The following is a 15,932-nucleotide window of genomic DNA, read 5'->3' on the forward strand; positions in this document are numbered from 1 at the left end:
CGAACTTCGGGGTTTTAAGAACTTTTGTTCTCTGTTTTGGTTTGTTTCTCCCTTCGTGTGCTTGTATTTCCACCTATTCCTTTGAAAATCCTTCACTTCTTGAAGAGGTTCAATTTCATATGAAACGAGCCCAAATGATGATGCCGCTGCCACCGTGCATCACTGAGGGGAGGCAGAAAAACACCCTGCTGCTTTTGCTGATTCTCCTTCATTTCTACGCTGAGACTCACTTGGATCATTTTAGCTACAACCTCAAGGTGTATGTGTGCGTGTGTGCGTGCGTGCGTGCGCATGTGTGTGAGAAACATGGAGGTGATTGGATTCCATTTGCTCCATCTCCGCTTTAAAGCGAAAATGCCCAGAGTTGATGTCCTCAATGCTGGAACCAGCGTTTGAAAGAACCCAGCATGCAATGGGAAAATAAAAAAACCAGACCAACAGGTTGAGCAGCACAGAGCGGGGCTGATGTCTGGGCTTCTCAGATGGGCTGAGCTCTCGACGCTCACGCACGGATGGTGCACAGCTGCAGGAACAACGAAACCAACAAAAACGTTTGCTTTCTAAAACATGTCCATGACTTTAGCTGGATTTTATAGTTTGATGCTTTATGGGGTACATTTCTTAACGCGGTCTACAGAAACAGCTGTGGCACAAAAGTGTTTAGTAATTAAAACAAAAGAACCCGAACTGAACCAGAACCACACAGACCTCTCGTCTTTTTGCAGAAAAGTGCAGCAAAGCTGAAAATATTTTCTTCATTTTATTTTGTTCATTTAAGCCAAACAACCAGCATTTGTATCTTTTAAATGAGCAGAAAAATGTTTTCTCTGCATCTGCAGGTTTGGTTTTCCCGCTTTTTTTAGAAAACATGTTAAAGAATGTCGGACATCCCTGACACATAAAGCAGCATGAGTCATTATGTATTTCTATTATTGCATTTTAGATCTTCTCTTTTGTATTTGTATTATATATATATTTATTTATTTAATTGTTATTTAAATCTATTTTCTGTCTTTGATAACATCGACCTGCCAGGAGATTGCAGATGGAAATGAGCTAAAATCGGACATATTTATATTTGATATGCAATTTCCCGCATGCACCTGACTGAAAATGCAGACTGAAACGACCTTAAAACCTGCATGAAGCAATGAGCACAAACACTCTGGTCAGACCGAGCAGCCCAGTGTGAGCGTTTCATCTGTGTGTGTGTGGGGGGGGGGGGGGGGTCGTGCAGGTTCGGACACTCATGAAGGTTTGAGGTCCAGATCTCATCTGAGATCCACCGGATCTTGAGGGGTGGGGGATTGGGCCCAGGGTTGCTCCAGTTGTTGAGGCCTGTACTGAACTTGTGTTTGTGTCGCGAGCGACAAGGAAGCCAATAGACGCACGCGGAGAGCTTCGGGACCCCCCTCCCCTTAATAGAAATGTTGGAGCACCGCAGCCGCGGGCAAACTTGCCTGTCCTTCCGAGCGCGCGGGTGTCTGCGCTCCCGGAGCCTCTCTATCTGGAACGGAAAGGCGCGCGCGCGCCTCCCGGTGTGACCCGCGTCCACAGGTGGACTCGTCTGACCTCCTGAACGGAAGCCATGGGCTCCGTGCTGCCGGGCTCCTCGCGGGGTCTGAAGCCGCCGCCGCCGCCGCTCTCCCTCGCGGACATCATCACCTCCGACATCCTGCACAGCTTCCTGTACGGCCGCTGGAGGCACGTGCTCGGCGAGCAGCCGCAGCATCACCTGCAGCACGAGGACCTGCGCACCGCGCCGAGCCCCAAGACCGCCTTCACCGCCGAGGTGCTGGCGCAGTCCTTCTCCGGAGGTCAGTGCGCCGATCACAGAGCGCGCACGCACGCGCAACTTCTGATGAGGAAAAAACACCTTCAAACTAAAACTAAACAAAACACATCAACTTTAAAAATGTCATTTAATTCTGGAGAAAAAGCGTAAAAATGTTTAAACCGTTTAAAGCGCAAAATCCCAACTAGTTTTCGCTTAAAAGGTTTTTAATTCATAAATAAAGTCCGTTTTTTTTATTTGGTGAAACCGCTTCAACTAAAAATATTCTGATAATTCATCGGATTCTTTACTCTCCTCTGAAAACATTTTTCAATTTTCTGAGCAGAACAATTCTGAACATGTCTGGTTGTAATCAATTCTTTTCCCCTAAATTTCTCCTTTCAGTTTTCCAGCGCGGGCCGCGTGGCCTCTCTCTCTCTCTCTCTCTCTCGCGCGCGCGTGGTTTTTGTTTTTCATTCTAATTTCCGTCTTATGTTAAATTCGTTTGTGTTTGTGGTGAAATTCGTTGGGAATAATTCCAGAGGGGCGGGTGGAGCTCAGACTTGGTGTTTTTCTGGATCCGTTTCGTTTCTGCAGGTGGTTTTCTGCTCCTTCGCCGCGCGCGCGGAGCGAACGCGTCGAACCGTTCCGCGCGTGGTCCAGAGCGCGAAGCGGGCTGTGGCGGGACAGGCTTTAGCTCACCTTCAGCAAAACGTTCCTTTTTCAGTCTGAATGATTCATTGAGGCGCTCCTGAATTTTCTGTTGGACAGAATGTGACCGTTGAGGTGGAAATAAATCGGTTTCATGCTCATTTCTAATCTAATGTTCAAATTCAACAAGCAGATTATCATGACGTTTGCATCTAAAAACATCTGTGAAATTGGATTAGAGCGTTTTAATGAATCAAAACCCCTTTGGGGACCAGAATGGATCCAATGCTTTAAGGGCTGTCTTTGTGTCCAGAGGTGCAGAAACTGTCCAGCCTGGTTTTACCCAGTGAGGTGATCATCGCTCAGAGCTCAGTTCCAGGTAAAAACTCATCCAAAGTGATGCCAGTTGCAGTGACGTTGTTGAACTGAGGCGTGAACCGCGTGAGAGAGGGTCTCTGACTGGTTTGTGTCTGGTTTGTGCGGCAGGAGAAGGACTGGGGATCTTCTCTAAGACCTGGATCAAAGCGGGGACAGAGATGGGGCCGTTCACGGGGCGCCTGGTGTCCCCCGAACACATCGACCTGTACAAAAACAACAACCTGATGTGGGAGGTGAGGCAGCAACACGGCACCCCCTCAAACCACTGACACCCTTCAGTCTGCAGCCTGAAGCAACAGCATGAAACTCCACCACCATCAACCCGTCAGCCGGTCAGTTTGATCAGAGGAGGTCCCTGCAGGGACCGGCTTCATGACTCAACCCACAAAGAAAAGCATGATATATATAGATACATATATATATATAAAACACTGACTGAAACCTGAAAACACCAACAGTGAACGCCGCTCATCCGGCTGCTCTGTGGTGGAGTCAGGCCAACACTGATGCAGTTCGGCGTGGATCTGGTGCAGACGCCCAAATCCAATGGAAATCCTGCTCAGAAATGTTGCGTAACTTTTCTCCGGACTTGTTGTGTTTGTCTTGACTTTAAAACAATGCACACAAAGGCTCAGAACGTCGCAGTCATTGACGACAACTAAAGCAGAAACGGAGTCGACAGTTTTCATCAAATGCAGTTCAATGAAAACATCTGAGATGTTTTTCAGAACGGAGAGCAACAAACCTCACCGGACCAGCAGCAACATGAAATATGTCCAAAATGTTGAAATACCTTCAGCATTTATCAGTATAACACAGTTGGTAACGTTGTTTTGTGGTCTTGATGGAGCCGATATGGAAATTCTGACAATTCCAACCCTTATTCTTACCTTTTTGTCCTCTCGCAACCTTTTATTCAGGCATCATGGTTTAAAAAAATAACTTTCATTCTAAGAAGCACATATTTATGTTCTCCCTCTGAACCATTTTTACTGATCCACTTGGATGAAAATGTTTTTTTGGAGGACATTAAGCTCTAAATTGCACGTCTGAGTATTTCTTTATTCAAATTGTTGTGGAACAGGAGCAGAAGAAACAAATCTTTTAAAAAAAGATCATGTTTGTGACATCGGCAAACCACATTCTCCCGGCTCCGCCCCTTTCTGATCATCCTCCTGCAGACCAATGGATCCCTGAACGTCTTTGTTTTCCTGGTCTGAGCTGGAATCTGGATCAGAACTGGAAGGATGGACGGATCTGACCTTTTTGATGCACCGCTAATGTTAGGTTGGGCTTGTGGGGGCTGTAAGCTAGTGGGAGAGTGTAAACAGGTGGATAAGAAGATATGGGGGCGGGTTTACTCTGCGCCAACAGTCCCGCCCACAATCAGAGGTGAATTTCTGATGAACTCCTGCCGCTCTGCAGAAACTATGTCCTCGAAAACGACTCAGGTTTTTAGATTTTGGCGAAAAACGGCACCATCATAATTTAAAAAAAATACTCTGACACTTTGGAAATAGATCAAAAAACGATCACAGCAAGACTTTAATATTTCAAATCAATAACAACTTGACATTTGATTTTAACAGAAGGATGTGGTTTACTGTCTTTGCTGTTTTGGTTCTTGATAGATACAAAAATGTTGATTTTGTTTGAGAAAAGATAGCGGGCGGCGAGGAGGAAGACAGCCGCTTTCTCTTGTGGTGATGACCTTTAGCCAATCATCGGGTTTTAGCAGTAGCTCCGCCCTAACCGGTGTGTTCCATTTTTCTGTGGACCTGCAACCAACGGAGGCCCGATAATGGTCTGATTCGCATTTTACAATGGAAATGCTCAAAATACCGGACCGGACTGCTGAACGAGGTTTCAGCCTGTCTTATACGACGTTATAAAACCTTTTTTCAAAAGTTAAAATAATAAATCAATGTTTTATTCCATAAATATAGCAAACTACCTGCTGAAATGTGTTACACTAAATGCTAAACTACAGAATATCTAACAAACAGATCAGTTACTGACTTTTATTTTTGTAACTTTTGTCGCCAAACTGGCTGTTAGCTTCCAGGTTGGTGAAATATTTCACACTCGCTGTTTTTCCCTCCAACACGACGGATACGATTTACTATAATTGGCCTCCATCTAAGGTTGATTATCTGGAGTCAAGCTAAATCCTGGCATCTATCTATGAAGGTAGCACAGACCAAAATGACAAACGCTAACCTTTCCTTTGCTTTTGCTCGTGTCTGCAGGTGTTTAATGAAGACGGGACCGTCAGGTATTTCATTGATGCCAGTCAGGAGGACCAGAGGAGCTGGATGACCTACATCAAGTGTGCGCGGAACGAGCAGGAGCAGAACCTGGAGGTGGTTCAGATCGGCAGCAGCATTTTTTACAAGGCTGTGGAGGTCAGTGAATGCATCACGTCCACAGCTTAAATGTGAAGTCCTTTCTGAAGAACAAAGAAGCAGAACTTTAAGAAACACACTTCCAGCAGACGTCCACAGCTCACAAAACCAGATTTTAGTTGTTGTTTGTGAGTTTGTGTTTCACAGAATTTAGTCCACTTCCTGGTGGGACCATCACTGTTTAGTTCAAAGCAGAAAACAAAGGTGACAAGGTCAACTCCAACGTTAACCTAAAATGTCATTTAAACACATTTCAACATTTCAAAGAGGGTCTCTTCATGAACATCAACACAAAAGCTTGGATAGGTTTTAAGGATAGTGAACATTTTTAAATTTTTTGATACAGATAATTTTATTTCTTCAAACACAAAACAAAATGTCTGAAAAAGTCCCCAAATATCCTTGATTTCCTTTTCCATTTTTGAAATTGGTGGACTGTAAGTTTAATTTTGATTTGATCTCTTTTAAGCATTAAGGAAACTTGAACACTGCAATAATAAACTACAAAGCACAAATACATCAAACCCATGAGGTAGTACATAGATTAAAATATAAGGAGAAAATTAATAAAGCTGTTGGAAGATGATCCCATTTTCTTGATGTTTTCACTAAATGGGAAGTGGCGTGGACTTGTACAACGCTTTTTTACCTTTCTTTAAGGTCCAAAGCGCTTTTCAGTCACAGTCACATTCAGCCACACACACACACACACTCACACACACTCACACACTGGTGGCGGCTCTGCTGATGCCAACCTATAACCAATGTGGGGTTCAGTGTCTTGTCCAAGGACACCTTGACACAAGCTGGGAACTGAACCTGTGATCCTTCTCTGATCACAGGTCGACCGCTCCACCTCTGCACCAACAGAACCACAACTCACAGCTCGTAGCTACACTTGTTTAGCAGGGGAACAAAGCTGCAGTCATTATTCTGACGAATATTTAGTATTTCTGACACTTATCAGACTTTGCATGCTCCACTGAGGTCTGCAGCGCCCCCTGCTGGCAGAAACGGTCACTTTCAGATTATTGCCACTGCGACACGCCATTTGACTTTTTTCTTTGCTTCAAAGTCGTTTGTCATTTTATTTGATAAATGATCAATTTGTTAGGAGGATGTAATAATGGGATTTTTTGATTCAAGTATTTTCACACAAACTGACTTTTTAAAGTCTTGTTATTCCCTTCCAAAATAGATATTAGATAACAGAAATTATAAGTCGGAACACTCTGTTGATAACAACAACAACTAGTTTAATAATAATCTGTACATATTTTTAACTTTTGACACTTAATGCTATGAAGAATTTTGAAACAATGTTTTGTATATTTTTTCTGATATAGTGTTATTTTTAATCATAGTCAGGATTTTTCTAATGAAAAGAAAATCTGCACATATTTTAGATAACTGATCTGTTTGTGCTATGCTGATTTCCAAAATATAGTTATGTCTATTTTTACACAGTAACTAAGCAATTCATCTTTGTCATGTAGTTATTGGTGCTTAATAATAATAATAATAATAATATTGCATTTTATTGAAAAGGGCCTTTCAAAACACTGAAGGACACTGTACAGATTTGAAAGTAAAAACTTTAGGATTCTTAATTCTGTCTGATAAAGGATAATGATAAATCATGTAATAAAATGGTTATGGTAGAATAGAGGTGGGATTATATATCTCCCACTTCCTTCAACTCCTTTTCAAGCAATATTGTCTAATTATCCTAAGTCAATACGTCTTTGTATGAATGTATAACTGATGATTGTGTTGTTTTGTGTTGTTTTGTGCATTATACTTGCTTTGATTGCTTGAAATAGACCATTTCAAATTAAACTCAAATTAAATCACATCTAATCAAAAGACGTAATGTTAGGTTAGCAAAACAGTACTAATAAAAGATGGTACAATAGTATATGAACTGTTTAATACTATTACCAGTATTTATTTATTTGAATAAAACCAGTTTTAAAAAAAACAAAGATGTTTTAAAAACAAACATTTACATGAAAAAGTCCAAATTTGATTGTTTGTCTATCCATAAACTAGATAACAGAAAAATGGTTTACTTTCGTATGAACAAAAACCAAAGGAAACGGTTTCTTTGTGCAGACGATCCCGCCGGACCAGGAGCTGCTTGTTTGGTACGGAAACTCCCACAACACCTTCCTGGGAATTCCTGGAATTCCAGGAGGAGATGAGGAGCAAACGAAGAAGAGTAAAAGTGGTAATAACTGGTTTATAATTTATTATCTGAAGCATAAATGACGCAGAAGAATATTTCTTCTGTCAACATCCTTGAATAATAGAAAAATAGAAAAACTTTAACTAATGATGAAGAATTATTAAACTTTTAATGAAATGTGTAAAAACTATTATACATCAATTGTGCAAAGTTGTGCTACTGCCCCACAGTAGAAGAGTGTTTGCTGCAGGTAAAAATAAACCTGAACTCTTTCTCTCACTTCCTAATAGATGAGCTCCACACTTGTGATGGCTCCTCCTCCTCTTCATCGTCGTCTTCCTCCTCCTCTTCAACCAGTCTGGGCCGCATGCGGTGTGTCATATGTCACCGTGGCTTCAATTCCCGCAGCAACCTGCGCTCTCACATGCGCATCCACACCCTGGACAAGCCCTTCGTGTGCCGCTTCTGCAACCGCCGCTTTAGCCAGTCCTCCACCCTGAGGAACCATGTGCGCCTGCACACCGGGGAGCGCCCCTACAAGTGCCACGTCTGCCAGTCCGCCTACTCCCAGCTGGCCGGCCTGCGGGCGCACCAGAAGAGCGCTCGGCACCGGCCCACTGGAGACGGCAGCAACCCCGGGGCGGGTGTGGTTGTGGTGGGGGGAGGAGGGGGAATGCACTCACCCCCTCCGTCTCACCCACCACAGCTGACCGCCGTGCCCCACCCAGCATCTCTAGTTCATCACATCCCGACCATGGTGCTGTGATCACAAACCACACTTAAAATAAGACCCCAAAAGCTGGTGTGTCGCCCCCGGGGTAGCCCCTTAACAATAGACAAACACACACACACACAGTCTTTTATTGTGGGAAAGAAACCCAACCAATCAGAGTTCAGAATGGACCTTCACCTGAACAAACACTTCTGGCTCCTATTGAGCCTTCCGACAACTGCATGATCAAATATGTTAACCTGTCACTGTGAACGAGAATATTAATGTTGTTTGGTTTGCATGCTCCTGGGTCTCTGTTAAAGCTTGTCATATGTGCTTCCCAGCACAAGGGGGCGCTGCAGTCTGTGCACTGAAACTTCTTCACAGGAAAGCATTGAGTTCCTGTTGCTTCTCAGTCAGGCTGACTCACGTGTGAATTACAGGAGTCAATCTAAATTAAATTCCTGTCACGATCTTGGTCACAAGGAGGAAGTGATGTAATGTTTGCGCATGCGCGGATGGATTGAGTAGCCGTTACAGATCCGGTAGCGACAAGGGGATCGGTGCTAAACCGGACTATGGCTCCACTGTCGTCCAACCTCACATCACCCATTACAACCAGAAAAAAATACAAGCTAAAACTGTACTTCACATGAACTCCATGGTTTATCTTTAATTTAATTGAATTTAAAAAAAAATTTAGGTTTTTGATCCCAACGAAGTGGAACACATGTTAGCATCTAGTAATTATTCAGAATTTACCAACTCAGGTCAATAAGAACCTTAAAACCAGATTTAGTTCTACTTGAAAGAGGTTCTAGGATAAAAATCAGATCAGTAATGTCTTCAAAACACGTTTTTATTATCATTGCACCAACATGTGAGTGTTGGTCTGCTGGTGTCACAGCCCACAGCCACGCCCAATCAGTCCAGGAGTATCCAAAGGACTTTGTATGTAGTCCCATAATGAAACACAGTTTTGGAGTTTTATCACAAATGTGTTCAACAAATATCCAAATCAATCGATCTGGATCAGTCTGTTTCCTTTCTATGTTTTGGAAACTAGAAGTTTCTAGAGCTGAGAGCCCAGCTGCTCTTCTTCTTGACTTTCACTATTTCAGTCCGTTCAAAACGCCAGCTAAAATACATAACAATGGGGAGACCCAAAGAACCAGATAGCTACAATTTAAAGAGAAACATTGCAGAACAAGAAGAAGTTTAGCTACATACTACAGCGTTAACTGGAATAACGTCAGCTAAGGCAGACAAACACAAACATCAGAAAAATCCTGTGAAGAAGTTTTCTAGTGACCGGAAGAGGCAGATATCAAGATGTTTTATTAATGTTAGTGTTGATGTGAATATAAATTGTTATTGACACTTTTTAAAAGATAAGAGCTCTGTAAATGCTTCCTGATCATTCCTTCCCTAACGCCTGAAATTTTTAAAGTGATTCTCAGAAACTCTTCAGATTCCTCACATGACACCTGATGGGCAAATTTGATTCTTTTTATGTAAATGGTTTTAAAACTGAGGAAAATCCAACTGTGAATATAAATTTAGACAAGTTTATGCCCACAAGATAATCCAGTCACTTTATTTCTTTATATGTATAAGATATGTATCAGTATATTAAATGAGTCACAATTTCTATAAAGGACAATGTATTTAAGCCTATAAAATCCTAATAAAGTATTCCTGCACTTCACCTTCTGTTCTGGTTGGTCTTCACCTTTATAAACAGATCAGCGCTAAAATTTTCATAGCTCCTACTGGTTCTCCATCCGTGCACTACAGCTTAATGTAGTAACACAAAATATATAATTCATTTGAATTTTATGACTAAATTGTCCCTTTAACCTTGTTGCTATCCTAGGCACTTTAACGTTGGGAGTTGGGTCATGTAGACCCACTAGACAGTGCTCTGAACCTTTTTTCTTCAATGATTTGTGATCTTCACTGGTGTCCATGGATTACATGAAATCTTTCCACCTTTATCCACCTTTGTCATGGTAGGGAGAACACGTCAATGTAAGTATCGGGTCATCTTGACCCCATAGGACAGAACAAGGGTTAAGTGTGTGAAGGTGTCAGTGTGTGTGTTGGTTCATGTTGACTTTTATGGTTTATAAGGACATTTTTCGTCAATACATGCAACACTAAGAGGACATTGTGAGTTATGAGGTCATGTGTGTGTGTGTGTGTGTGTGTGTGTGTGTGTGTGTGTGTGTGTGTGTGTGTGTGTGTGTGTAGCTGTTTATGTGAATATGTGTGTGTGGTTCTGTGATGGACTGGCTGTAAATGACCCAGTTTACTTGTTTTATTTATTATTGTTTAACATTTCCTTTGATTGAGGATACCTTTCATTTCATAAGAGGTAATGTTTAAGATGTAAAAGAATATTCCCAAAAACAGTGTTAATGTATGTAATGTGTATTTTTGTTTTGAAGGCCCCACCTACTTCCATTTTTTCGTGAAATCCCATCGGCGTCACAGAAAAATAATGGACGGATAATTGTTAAATCAATAATTTTTTAGCATACCAACCAACATACCAACACAACACGAGGACCTTTAACATGATCAACAACTGGGCTAACAATATGACTAACAACACAACCACCAACAAAAACAACAACTTGCCGTCAACATGATCAACAAAAAAACCATAACATGACCCACAATGCAACCAACAACAAGACCATCAACACAACCAACTGCACAAGAAACCAGACTAACAACAGTACCAACACTACAGCCATCAAGACCTTCAACTGGGCTAACAACATGACCGACAACACATCCAGCAACAAGAACAACATGGGCAACAACTCAACCACAAACATGACTAACAACACGACATACAACAACATCATTCACTGATCCAGGGGCCTGTTTCAGAAAGGAGGTTAAGTGTAAACTCTGAGTGCGTTAACCCTGGAATCAGGGAAACTCTGGGTTTTCCGTTTCAGAATGGGAGGTTTGTTAAACCAGAGAAAGCAGAGTAAGTCAAACCCGTTTCTGAAAGAGAGGTAACTTATACTCGGAGTCAGTGTCCATGGTTACTTATGCTGTGAACCTAACCTGGTCGGGAGCAGGTTTTATCCTCTAAACTCAAAGTTTCTGCCGGTCCCCTCCCCTTTTTAAAGACGAAGCGGTATTTTTCGCTTTAACCTTCATTGCCCAAATTTCCGTCACACAGAGACAAGTGAAAAGAATGGCTTGTCCTTTTTTGGAGGACCCAATAGACGAGGAGGCTGCATTAATTCCTAGAGAATTACATTTACGTCGTGCGAGGATTTTGAGACCTAGACTCGATTTTGTGTCATTTCCCCACACGTTTTTGTTTGAGCGTTACCGTTTTTCGTTGCAGGCAATTACATATATACAATGAAAACAACATTAGATATGTATTGCTATGTAGATGTTTCATATGTCAAATATTGTCAACGAAGCCGACATCCATGACATGCTCACATTTGACCTGATTGAATTATGTTTTTATACTTCATTTTTAGCTGCTGCCATGTTCTTTTAATTCCAGCAGGATTGCATCTACATGGAAATGAAATCAGGGACATTGAATTAGATCAATGTAACAATTACTTTTTGGAAACACAATTTGCTAGCACTGCTTAATTTCTTAATCCCATTTAAACCTATACCACTTGATCAATACAAGGGTAGACATAAGTTCACTTTTAAAAACACAATTGCATGTATTAATATTAAACTGACCAACGTTTGCGAGAGGGGAAGGTTAACAAAAAAGTCCTCTAAACATTACCGACGTTAAATGCATTTTCCCCCCAGATTGGTTCTGTACACTATGCAGCATTTCATGCAATTACACCAGGAATAACACTTCAAAAGTTCACCTAAATATCACCATTTTTTATTTCACACCTTACGCTATTTAAAAAGTCATTCCAGCCAATATTTTATAACAATGATTTAAATGCAAACTTAGGCATTAACTTGAGCAGCTATGTTTTCCCACGCTAACTGTCTCTGTTTTGCAGATGCAGCGGTGTTGCTTTTCTTCTGGAATATGTGCTCATATTCACTGTAACTCTGCAGCAGCACGTCAAGTTCAGCTGGCGAAACATATGCAGACCTCTTTTTTTCCACGGTTGCCATGGTGACTCGCAATATCTGTGCTCCATTGATAATGGCTTCTTATAGTCGCGGTGCGGACGCTTACCTCCGAATCAGTCCACTCAGAATTGATTGACCAAACTCCGATCAGCCTCTCTGAAACAGAAAACTCAGAGTTGTTAATCTCTCGATTGACCAACTCAGAGTTCAAGTTTAACCTCAGAGTTGGTTGAACCTCCTTTCTGAAACAGGCCCCAGCCGTCTGCCTATGGAACACAATGTCTGTGGTGTTTGTATTAGCATTGCAACAATGACAGACTGATGTCCGTTTTGAAGTCAATTTTTCAACCCAATGATAAAATAATATACTTTAACATTCATGGAATAAAACTAAATGTAGTTATATTTTTTCAGTTCACACAGAAGAATATTGAAGCTTGCTGTTATTTACAGCTGACTTGTTTCGAAGCTTGTGTATAGCCGTGATGACACCTTTTGGTGAAACTAAAAACTGCACCCTCCTGACCCCACATGTGACAGCATCCCCACCTCTATAAAAGGCATGAATCAAATACAGTTGCTTGCAGTTTTACTGTTGACAAGCAATGTTTACACAATCTAAAACCAGAGGCCTGTTGCACAAAAGTAGAATTAAGACATCCAGGATAAATGACTGAGCTGAGCTCAATGAAGCCAAAACATGTGCGTCCAGGCTTAATTGGTTGCACAAAGACCAAGCCAGGATGAGCAGACACGGATTCATCAAGCCAGGTGTAACCAATCCTGGATAGGTGCGCGCTCACGGGTCACTCAAATAGACCCAGATCACAGATTCACTGATTTATCATGGCAACTAGAGTCGCGTACCTTTCCCCGTCGGAAGCACAAATCCTCATGGAGGCATACGAGGAGGTAAAAGATATAATTAAGATTATTTTTGTCCACGGGTTTTATTGTCTAGCTGTTTTACTCTGTTTTAACTAGTGATTTAAACTGTTATGGTTCTTTTTTTTCTGCACCATGTGTTAGAGTGTGGGAGAGGATGATGACCAACCCCCTTGTGCAGCATAATATTAATGTGACTATGCTTAAGGTAGAAATCGCGGTATTGGAACTCCTGTCTTGTGATGTGGGACTTTGCTGCGTATTTCATGTCTTTGATGTGAAAGTTATTGGCTGTAACTTTCGAAAACATTATCAATGTCAGATGTATAAATAAAATTAAAGCAAAAAATTAAGTTATATCAACATAAATTGTGTTAGGTAGTCATACAAATTTAAGTTGAATAAACTCAATTTAATGAGGTGTGACGAATTGAAGTGATTCAATTAATTTGGATCAACTTTTATCTTTTGAGAGTGAGCAACAATATTAATTTAAAGTTGGGTCCAACTGCAGCATTTAAATTGAATCAACTTAAACTTATTAGTTTGAACGTGAGTATATTAAGTAGGACAAATTTGATTCATTTTTGTTCAAGTAACGCTATCTAATCATGTGGAAATCATTTCCATAATTTTTTTATGTTCATTCAAAGTGAACGTTTTTTGAGTGAAGTTTACCTGCTTTGTTTTATCCTTATTCAGTAAAGGAACATAATGTTACACATTGTATTTTCATATTCATATGGAATGTGTATTTGTTTATATGACAGAGTACTAGGGCCCCACTGAGGAAAAAGGATAAAGTCATAAATTTATGAGGCTGGTTCTTTCTGCAGAAAAGCAACATGTTCTTTTTACAGTTTTGATAGTTATGACAATGTGATGCTTCATATTCTGGCACATCAGCATGTCTTTTATGAAACCATACTGAAGTACAATTTCACGAAATGCCCCACATCTGTCATTTTGTCAACTGTCCTCCTTTAAAACAACTGGTTACAATATTATGTCTTTTTTTACCTCTGTGGCCCTAATATTCTATCATTTTATATATAGCCTTATAGTCTATGGGAAACTATAAATTATTTAATGATAGCAACATCGTCTAAAACTCATTATTTATCCAAAATGATTTAAATTAATGATCACGAACGCTTAAATAATGACAGTGGGTCTAGTTATATGTGATAACAATGTATAGTGAGCAGTGGAATAACTATTGGTTTCCATTTGTGGCGACTGCTGACTGACATTAGGGATGAGATTAAATAGATCCTGGAATTTAGCCTGGTCTGGAGCAGGCTAGCGCCACAGAATAAATCTCCATGGTTATTTATACCATAACATATCCTCCTGCCCCCTATCCAGCTTTAGTGCAACCGGATTGGGGATCAATTGAGCCAGGATCACCAAGATATCCTGGCTTAATCCCTTATCCTACTTTTGTGCAACAGGCCCCAGGTCAAATTGCAAAACTTCTAGTTGTTGTCCAAAGAACCCAACCAGGCTGTTTAGATAGTCTTCTGAAACCAGAACCCTGTGGAGTTTACTTCCCCTGTTTGCTCACAAACATCAAAGTTCATTCCTGTGGTTCTGCTCACAAACTGGTAGATGAGTTTATCCCTGAAGGAAGAACAAAAGATAGCAAGCTAACAGCTAGACGACATCACAAATCAATGCGGATACAGAGAGTTGCTTTGACTTAAACAGTATTTGATGGGAGAGAAAAGCCTGTCCAAGCTTTGGAAGGCTACCTGAACATCTACATGTATTAGGATTGTAAGATACTGTTCTAGGAGAGCCCACTGCAGAAACCAAAGCAGCAGCTGATACTACAACAGATTCAGTTTTTGGATGATAAAACCGTGTCATTAATCGGATGCACTTGATGATGGGAGAAAAGGGCTGAGAGTCATGGGGAACCTTTGCACCATCAGGGGAAAGTCCTGTGTTGTCAATCCTGTACAGCATGCTAACGGAGGAAGAACATGCGTGATCAGGGCAAGATGTTGAGGAATGGTTCTCTTGTTCCTGTGATTTGAAAATGCCGCCTGAATGTTTGAAAACATGTGTAATTCATGTAAAACACAGAAAAGACAATGTAAGGTTTTCTTGGATCAGTTAATTCAAGGCAAAGGAATAACGTGATGGATGAGAAAATCCAGTAAACCAAAAGAGAAAAACTATTACCCTAACTATTGTAAGGTAAGAAGAAGCAGTATGAGGACAGGAGGTAGGTGTAGTTTAAACTGCTCATAGCCACCTCACTGATGGTTTTACACCCAAGATTCCCCTCTTCCCATGAGTCTTAGGGGCTGAAGGAGGGGCTACCCCCTGGTCGCCACATTATTCACACAGGCATGCTCAGTCAGGTGTCTGTGCACTTTGAAAAGCTTCAACTTGTTAAAAAAGGAGACAATTTGTGTCAGATCAGGAAGAGTTTTTAATTTTCCCCGGGATACGTTTAGTTCTTTTTTGCCATGAACTATTTTACTACTTCCAAAAGCTCATAACAATAAACATAGTGATGCCATTCTGTTCAGTAAAAAAGTAAGAATCTTCCCGTTCTTCCAGAAATGTCATGTGTTTCTCTTTATACTCTGAATTTCACCATTTTGAATATGCGGGTAACGGTCTGCACGTACATCAAATGTTTAGTCATTTTTTCCGGCATCGGGCGTAAACTCATGCAAATGATTGGCGGTCGCTTATGTGTCGAGAGCAGAACACCCACACCGCCCAGCTGTCTTTTTATTACTTATTTTTAATACTCTCTGATGGATTTGATAGTTGTATAAAAGTGAATTACCTATGAAATGAGGTTCAGTTTAACGAAATTAT

General features: G+C 41.0%; 1 protein-coding gene across 1 annotated transcript; it reads left to right on the forward strand.

Moving 5' to 3' along the window:
- The first annotated feature begins 1,350 nt into the window (after positions 1 to 1,350).
- On the forward strand, positions 1,351 to 9,816 carry prdm12b (PR domain containing 12b). Its single transcript, XM_023958855.2, has 6 exons — positions 1,351 to 1,817; positions 2,739 to 2,804; positions 2,912 to 3,036; positions 5,053 to 5,208; positions 7,324 to 7,438; positions 7,687 to 9,816. The coding sequence occupies exons 1-6, from the start codon at positions 1,589 to 1,591 to the stop codon at positions 8,160 to 8,162; spliced, it is 1,167 nt and encodes a 388-aa protein (XP_023814623.1). The 5' UTR covers positions 1,351 to 1,588; the 3' UTR covers positions 8,163 to 9,816.
- Positions 9,817 to 15,932: the final 6,116 nt, after the last annotated feature.

The sequence above is a fragment of the Oryzias latipes genome, chromosome 9 (assembly GCF_053564925.1).
Source record: "Oryzias latipes strain Hd-rR chromosome 9, Olatipes_Hd-rR_3.1".
Classification (NCBI taxonomy): Eukaryota; Metazoa; Chordata; class Actinopteri; order Beloniformes; family Adrianichthyidae; genus Oryzias; species Oryzias latipes.

Excerpts from the sequence above, each read along its gene's own strand:
- prdm12b (XM_023958855.2), top strand. The coding sequence starts at position 1,589 with ATGGGCTCCGTGCTGCCGGGCTCCTCGCGGGGTCTGAAGCCGCCGCCG. Across the intron at positions 2,805-2,911 it reads CGCTCAGAGCTCAGTTCCAG|GAGAAGGACTGGGGATCTTC; the intron begins GTAAAAACTCAT and ends TTTGTGCGGCAG. Across the intron at positions 5,209-7,323 it reads TTTTTTACAAGGCTGTGGAG|ACGATCCCGCCGGACCAGGA; the intron begins GTCAGTGAATGC and ends TTCTTTGTGCAG.